We start from the raw sequence: 8,911 nt of genomic DNA, 5'->3' as shown, positions 1-8,911 counted from the left end.
AATGAATCTATTTTAATGATTATATATATAAAAAATACTATGGAATCAATATCTTTTAGGGCATCTTGTAACATTAGAAATATTATTTAAAAAACATTTCAATCACCAATTATAATAAGGATAGTTTCCTAATTTCGTATCTTATTTTTATTGTGTAGAAGATTTTAAAATCAGTATAATTTTCAAATTTCAAAAGATTATATTTTAATATTTTCTAAATATTAGAATATATATCTTATTGATTTTGTCGACATATCCTATGATTTTGTAAAATTATTGATTTTTATAATGCCTAGAATTATAGTAATATATATCTTTAATAATGCAATTGATAAACAATCGTGTAAAATGAATTTAAATAGAGGATAAAATTTGGTGAATAGAATATTAATAAATCTTAAGATAATAGCTGATTTACTTTCCCTCAAATTTTTGAGATTTTGTTATTTCTTCACTCAATTGGTTAATAGAATATTAACAAAATCTTAGGATAATAACTTACGTACTTTCCCTCAAAAAATATAAAATTAGGAAAATACAATAATTTAATTAAGGTTTATGATTTTAAATCTATCTTACTTTTTTTTAAGGAAATACTTTAAGTCTTTCTTTTTTAAAATAAGATCAGATTCGTTCAAATTTTTTTGTTGACATGATTATCTCAAAATAAAATCAAAATGTTGGTTTCCTTCAACTCCACGTCGAAAAAATCATAAAGTTGGAATTTTTACAATATCCAAAATACATATGGTCATTCGTCAAACCCAATAAACTTTCTTTTTTAAGGTAATAACCAAAGTACACATAAGTTAATTCATGAGCTATAAACAGATCACAAAATTCACACTTGTGTTCTACGTATCAAACAATGTTTATGAGAAGAAAATTAAATAAAAATTACGTCTTTTACCTCAAATCGATTTGCTCATTATATATCTTTGTATTCTAAAATTGCGTCTTCTTCCTTTGATCGATGTGCTCATTATATAGGTTTGGATATTAATTTTTGTTTTTCGGTTTTGTGTGATTTGAAATTTAAACCATCTTTCTATAAGGTAGTAAAAAAAAAATCATGTATTTAAAGCAACCAATCAAAACTGAAATTAAGATTAACAATGGAATGTGTTAGATTTAAGATCTATTTGAAGAATATTGCCCATATGATGGCTGTTGTGTAACACCCCCGATTTACTAACAAATAATAAACAATAAATAAAGGAAAAATAAACAACCTTTAAATAAAATTGCGGAAGCATTCACCTAAATCGGAGGTATCACCGCACACTCGACAACCTTTTAAGTGTTAAGGCTTACAAAATCCCAACTATACAACCCAATAATCTAAGTGAGCTATTTATACAACTTTACAAACTTGTTATAACAAATTAATCGAAACACTTGAGCTCCTTTAGCTACGATCACCTGATCAACCTGCTAAAACAATCTTGTCTGCTCACCATTAAGGACAAATTTCAAAATAGATCGTCGCAGGGCCATCATAAGAAAAAACATGGCCACAAACACAAGTAGCACAACATAACAAACAAATGCACACACGTCAGCAAAAAGCTGAGTAATCACCAATTATCAAATATACAATGAAGTAATATATAATATTTTATAATATAATTAGCTCACTGACTATGTAGTTCGAAACTACATTCACCAAAACATGTCTCATAACACATAAGCACATGAATTAAATCAATGTGTAACCAAACGATTTCCATCCAAGTGTTCCCTAATCATGAAACTAAGTTCTTTCCTTTTGGTAACTAACATGATATTACTTATAACGAAGTAGACATGTACGTACCTCGTATAAACAATTTTTTTGTGCCACTTTTAATCACTTAAAATTCTCCTAGGGAATGATCACTTCCTAGAAAACAACTAACAATGAATATTATAACCCAAGTAATTTCCAACAATATAATACGATGAAAAACCTCTTAAAACTTCAATAAAAACATATATTTATGCTTAATTAATTTTAAACATAATTAATTTTATATTGATTATAAGGAGTTGAAATAATGTGACAATAAAGAATAAGTACCCACTACCCAGGATTGATGATTTGTTTGATCAATTGAAGGGAGCTAGTGTGTTGTTTTAAGATTGATTTACGTTCGGGTATCATCAATTAAGAGTGGCTGATAAGGAATACCTAAGACTGCTTTTAGGAGTAGAGTTGAGCACTATGAGTTTACAGTTATGCCTTTTAGGTTGACCAATGCACCTGCGATCTTTAAGGACTTGATGAATCGAGTATTCCATGAGTATTTGGATAAGTTTGTGGTTGTTTTCATTGATGATATTTTGGTATACTCAAAAAGTGAGGAAGAACATGAGCCCCTTAGGAGGCCGAGGATGATATGAGAAAGAGATATCCTGAGTTATTTAATGAGGTGAGTTACGAGGGAGTAACTCTTGTTCTTTAAGGGGGTAGAATGCGTATAATTTCGCACTTTTTGCCCTATTTTATGGTGTTTTTATGCTTTTCATAACTATTTTAATATTAACGCATCTAGAGAATTACATAAATTGAGATGGTGATAAGGCACTACCATACCAGTGTCGATATTATAACACAATTGAAATTCCAACAAGATAATTTTGAAAATTTTGAAATGGCTTTATGCAAAAGTTTTGCAATTTAAGGGATTTTGTGCTAAGTTTCGGGACGAAACTTCTTTTAAGAGGGGTAGATTGTAATCCCCCTTATTTTTAAATATATTATTAACGAAATTATATTTTATTCATAATATTTATTTGTATTTTTTTCAGATTTAATTTCAAAAGTTTCAAATTATTTTTGGGGTTGATAAACGATTTTATTACAAAGAACTTTTTATGAACCTTTCTTCTATAATTTATGTCCAACAAACAAGCCAAACCCACTTTAACTTTCATAATTGACCCATTAATTTTATGAGGCCCAATATCCCTACTTACCCTACTACCCTCTCTCCTATAAATACCCCATACATCCCCAAAAATTTCCCAACACAAAAGGTTAGTCTTTTTTTCTTTCTCCTTTGTTTTATTAATTTGTGTAATTATAATTATTAATTATGGGTTTTGATTTTATTGTTTTGAAATTAATTTAATTAGTATCAAATTGTATTTTGATGATTAAACTTTATAATTTCAGATTTTATAAATGTTATAATTTTCAGATTTTGTAAATTTTATAACAACCTAGGGTTTTTAATTATTGAAAATCATGATTTTAGGGTTTTTATTAACAATTGATTTAGGGATTTTATGGTAATGATGTTTTGAAATTTTGCTGATTATAACTACTAATTAGTTTAACTTAATTCCAGATTATTTTGAACACGTAAATTCGTGTTTTAATTTTTAGATTTCGATTCGTTAATATTAATCCCGATCAGGTGCTGAACTCATCCGAGTTTGATAAAAAAAAATAGTGTTTTCCATGTGGAAACAATGTTTTAAGAAAGAATCACTACCTTTGGTAGTGAACACCACCCTCTCGTGGCCAAATTCAGCATTTAAATATGATTTTCGGTAAGTTTTTGATTTTTAACGAAGTTTTTTATGCTTAAAATTTTATCATTGAGTTTGATTAATAAAATTAATTGTGTTTGGAGTTAATTAAGCATAAATATATGTTTTTAATCAAACTCAAGGATAAAATTTTAAGCATAAAAAAACTTCGTTAAAAATCAAAAATTGCCCGAAAATCATATTTAGAGGCTGAATTTGGCTACGAGAGGGTGGTGCTCATTACCAAAGGTAGTGATTATTTCTTAAAACATTGTTTCCACATGGAAAACACTATTTTTTTTATCAAACTCGGATGAGTTCAGAACCTAATCGGGATTAAAACGGGATTAATATTAACGAACCGAAATCTAAAAATTAAAACACGAATTTACGTGTTCAAAATAATCTGGAATTAACTTAAACTAATTAGTAGTTATAATCATCAAAATTTCAAAACATCATTACTATAAAAGCCCTTAATCAATTGTTCATAAAAACCCTAAAACCATGATTTTCAATAATTAAAAACCCTAGGTTGTTATAAAATTTACAAAATCTGAAAAATTATAAAATTTATAAAATCTGAAATTATAAAGTTTAATCATCAAAATACAATTTAATACTAATTAAATTAATTTCAAACAATAAAATCAAAACCCATAATCAATAATTATAATTACACAAATTAATAAAACAAAGGAGAAAGAAAATAAGACTAACCTTTTGTGTTGGGAAATTTTTGGGGATGTATAAGGTATTTATAGAAGAGAGGGTAGTAGGGTAAGTAGGGATATTGGGCCTCATAAAATTAATGGGTCAATTATGAAAGTTAAAGTGGGTTTGGCTTGTTTGTTGGACATAAATTATAGAAGGAAGGTTCATAAAAAGTTCTTTGTAATAAAATCGTTTATCAACCCCAAAAATAATTTCAAACTTTTGAAATTAAATCCGAAAAATAATACAAATAAATATTATGAATAAAATATAATTTCGTTAATAATATATTTAAAAATACAGGGGATTACACGTTGATTGCTTATATTTAGGAAATATTGTTACTAAATGATACATAAGTTATCCCATATAACTGTCGTCAAGATCTTTTTCAAATATTCTATTATAATATCTAACGTACTATTTAGGAAATAAATCAATGATCAATAGTGTTGTTATCAGTTATTTTTTATGACACATAAAATATAGACTATAAATTAAAAATGAAACTAAACTAATCAAAAAGAGATACTCGTAGAGTCGTATTACTAACCATTGGGTAAAAAACTAGATACAAAAAAATCACATTTACATGTAATTAACAATATTTTGACAAATATGAATAAGAATATTTTTTATTCTCATTAATATAACTAGAATACGTGTATATACAAAACAGGAGCATGATATGTCCAAAATATAAGTGATAAAACTAGCAGTAATAGCATGCATTTAGCCTAAATATAAGGGGTTGAATATTGGCTTTCCTAATTTATAAATACAAAATATATTTACTATATTTAACAATTTGTCATTGTATTCTTTTCAAAAAAAGAAAAAAGTTTGCCACGTAATTGCTCACCTCCACGTTTTTTCATTTAGTTATTATATGGGATTCGTCCAATATTAGGATATGACATTACTTATATATTTAGAATTGGTCTCAATCTTTGCATCCAAAAAAAAAAAAAAAAGAAAAAAGAATTGGTCTCAATCTCCTTAATTATTGTAAAATTATAATAATAACTAAAGACGATTCATTATTCTAATTAATAACAAACTAGTATCCAAGTAATCCAACCATTGGGTCACACTATAGATAAGAAGATAATCATCTAATTTGACAATTAGGTTGTCATTAGAATAGCTCTAAAGGTGGTTTGATTGAGAGTTAATTTAATTTTGAGGAATATGCATACAGAAAGCAAACCACAATAGCTGGTATATAAGTGATCATTGATATCAAACTTGGTATATGTACATTGTGACTTGGCTAGTGAATGAGGATTGAGGACCGCGATCCTATTTGGTATCAATAAAGAAAAATATTAGGATATTAATGCATGCACAGTATAAACTAATAATTAGCTATGTCCAAAATAACGTATGGTCATAGACCAAAAAAAACAATAATATTGTGTTTTATAGGTAATGTCCTATTAGCATTTGGGTTGATGCCTTATATGCAAATAAAAAACTATATCTTTTTTTTTCGGATCAAAGAAGTATTCCAAAACAAAAATCGTTATCTTCTCCAATTTGCTTACAAACCCAGATTTCGGTTTTTTTTTTTTTTTTTTTTTTTGCATACATATAATGACCAATTTTGCATCCCTTGATTGCAAGAATCCAATTAACATATACTTCCTTCGTTTCTTTTTACTTGCAACACAGCCTTGTGGCACGTGTTTTGAGGTCTGGTTTATGTAATGTAAACGAATAAATTATTCATTATAATTTTTACAAATGATATACTTAACCCTATTCTAATCTTCGTGTAAAAATTATATTGATAAAATCGCTCATTTACCCTCCCTAATCTTCTCCTAAAACCGCGTGCCTTAAAGGTGTGTTGCAAGTAAAAGAAAACGAAGGAAGTATTGTTTTAGGATTAAAAATAATCCCAGATTCATACATGAATCCAAATTTCGAATGAACTCTTCACTTATAATATGTAAATCGATGCATATTTTCGATTTTCATTGATGTGCGAGTGTATTTACGGGACAAAGATTGCCATAATGATGGTTAATCTCATCCATGGATGAACAAACTTAAAGAACAATGATGAATAATGAAGAACATTGATGAACAATTTTTTAATTTTGAGTTTTTAATTTAATATTATTTTTTGATTTAATTAAAAACTAATGTTAATAAATGAATTTCGAAATTCAGTAATTATATTTTGGAGAATAAAAATGAATTAAAAAAGGAAAAAATAGTATTTGACCAAAGTTTAAAAAAAATTATAAATTCAGTCAATGATAATTCAGTATATTGATGGTCCAAATAAAGTGGGCCACAGTAGAAACATCCTAAATCATAATAGAGATTTTGCAATGATATTCATGTACTGTACTTGCAATTGTTATATGTAATTTTTTGTTTCCACTTTATTTGAAAAACAAATTGATGATAGAATATATTTTAAATATATAAGGAGTATATAGAATTATAAATTGATAATTTACAATGGTTTTTATTTTATTTTTATTTTTAATTGGAGTAATATAGTACTTTATAGCTATTTTAAAAGCAAGGTTGAACTAGATCATATTGTTATTAGAGTATACCCAATGAGTGACCCAAAATATTTAGTCATGGATTATTATATAATTTATTTCTCTTTCCACTCATCCATGACCAAATCACATGACCAACCATGACCAAAAACTCCCAATGGTTGCCCAAAATAACTTTGGTCATGATTTTCCCTCTCCTACTTTTACCATACCCCACCATATATTCTCTCATTTCTATCCCACCATATAATTTAAAATTATTGTTAAAAAAATAATAATTCCTATAATTGTTACACATAATTAAAATTTAAAATGATAAATATAATTATACACTAATTATAATCAATGATGTACTATTGAAGCACACATGTAAAATACATGGACACATAATTTAAAACCTCAATAAGTAATAATAATACACGATAGTACGATAACACATGCATGATTAGAAAACATTTCTTAGCTTTAACTAAAACATACACTAAACATAATTACTTAAAGAAAATACTCTTAAAGGCCCAATAATACATCAATTACTGCCTAATAGGCTCCCCATATCTAAGCCATAGATGTTCCACTACATCTGACTTCAAGGCTCTATGTGTAACTTCATCACGAACTTGAGCTCTATTAGCCATGTAAGTGTCCAAATTAGCTGGTCGGTTACTACTGTTGCTAAATTGAAACGATCCTTCAGAATTTCTTCTACTTGAAGATGGGGATCATCTTGCTCATATTCATTTGAATCATCATACCTTGGATCATAATATCTTGCGTACGTATCTCGCTCATCCTCGACAATCATGTTGTGTAAGATGATGCAAGCTATCATAATTTTTCCAAGCATTGATACATCACGAGCCAAAGCAGGATGCCGAACTATGGAAAAACGTGCTTGTAGTACTCCAAATGCACGTTTGACATCCATTTGCTGACCTTCTTGCTTTTTGGCAAAAAGACCCTCATTTTCATTTTGGGGGAGGGATATTGTGGGAATGAATGCCACCCATGTAGGATATATATCATCAGTGAGATAATATCCTATATTGTATTGGTGGCCATTAAAAGGTGCACGACCTTTGAATATATCATTAAATAATGGAGACCTGTCAAGAACATTTATATCATTACACCTACCTGGCGTCCCAAAAAAAGCATGCCAGATCCAAAGGTCTTGTGAAGCCACAGGTTCTAAAATCAAAGTGGGCTTATTAGCTCTCCCGGAAAACATGCCCTTCAATCTAAAAGGACAATTCTTCCATTGCCAATGCATACAATCAATGGATCCCATCATCCCTGGAAAGCCTCGACGTTCTCCATCTCGTAGGAGTCTGGCCATATCCTCTTCATTAAGTCTTCTCAGATAGTCGTCACTAAGATAAGAGACAACTCCTTGACCAAAATGTTTTAAGGAGTCTCTCGGAAGAGATGCACTAATCCGTAAGTAGTCGTCAATGGAATCAGCAGCAGATATACAAGTAGTCTTAAAGCCGCGGTGCATTTCTGCAATACTAATGCTCCAAATCTACCAGTAGCATCTTGCCTTTGTTGAAAGAACTGATGACATTCTTCTAAAGTTTGCACTATACGGAGAAAGACGTGCTTTCTCATGCGGAATCTCCGACGGAACAAGTTTGGAGGGAACACTGGAGGATCATCAAAATAGTCATTCCATAAACGGTTGTGTCCGTCTTCACGATCCCTTTCGACCGGAATCCTTGGTGTGCTTGGAACTTGATTAACCATTTGAAAGAATTCAACTGGATTGGTCATTATGAATTCATATATCATTCGATCAACAAGACGATTTGCTTGCCTACGTGTAACACCCTAGAAATTCCTTTCCTGTAAAATACCTACTTTACTCTTTAAAATACGATTTAGGAATATCTAAGACATTACCGCCACCGTGAGAACGGCTAAGGCAATTAACAAAGACACACAGCGGAAGACTTAAATCAAAACCATTCAAAACGAGTCAACTTAAAAGTCAACCAAACGAAAGTAAAGTTAAAACCAAAGTCAAACGAAGCCAAATAAAATCAACCTACAACTTGAAACCATTGTAGGCCCTTATCAAAACCAATTAAAATACGAAAACCTTTACGTTAGTCTCAGAAGCCGCGTAACATAATATAATATTTGAAAGCAATAAA

General features: G+C 29.2%; 1 protein-coding gene across 1 annotated transcript; it reads right to left on the bottom strand.

The window, feature by feature from the left end:
* Positions 1-7,344: 7,344 nt before the first annotated feature.
* On the bottom strand, positions 7,345-8,528 carry LOC145604021 (uncharacterized). Its single transcript, XM_081659977.1, has 2 exons — positions 8,345-8,528; positions 7,345-8,258 (listed from the first exon to the last, which is right to left on the bottom strand). The coding sequence occupies exons 1-2, from the start codon at positions 8,526-8,528 to the stop codon at positions 7,345-7,347; spliced, it is 1,098 nt and encodes a 365-aa protein (XP_081516103.1).
* Positions 8,529-8,911: the final 383 nt, after the last annotated feature.

This window comes from Chenopodium album, chromosome 22, assembly GCF_948465745.1.
Source record: "Chenopodium album chromosome 22, dcCheAlbu1.1, whole genome shotgun sequence".
Lineage (NCBI taxonomy): Eukaryota > Viridiplantae > Streptophyta > Magnoliopsida > Caryophyllales > Amaranthaceae > Chenopodium > Chenopodium album.
This window is presented reverse-complemented; position numbering and strand designations above follow the sequence as displayed.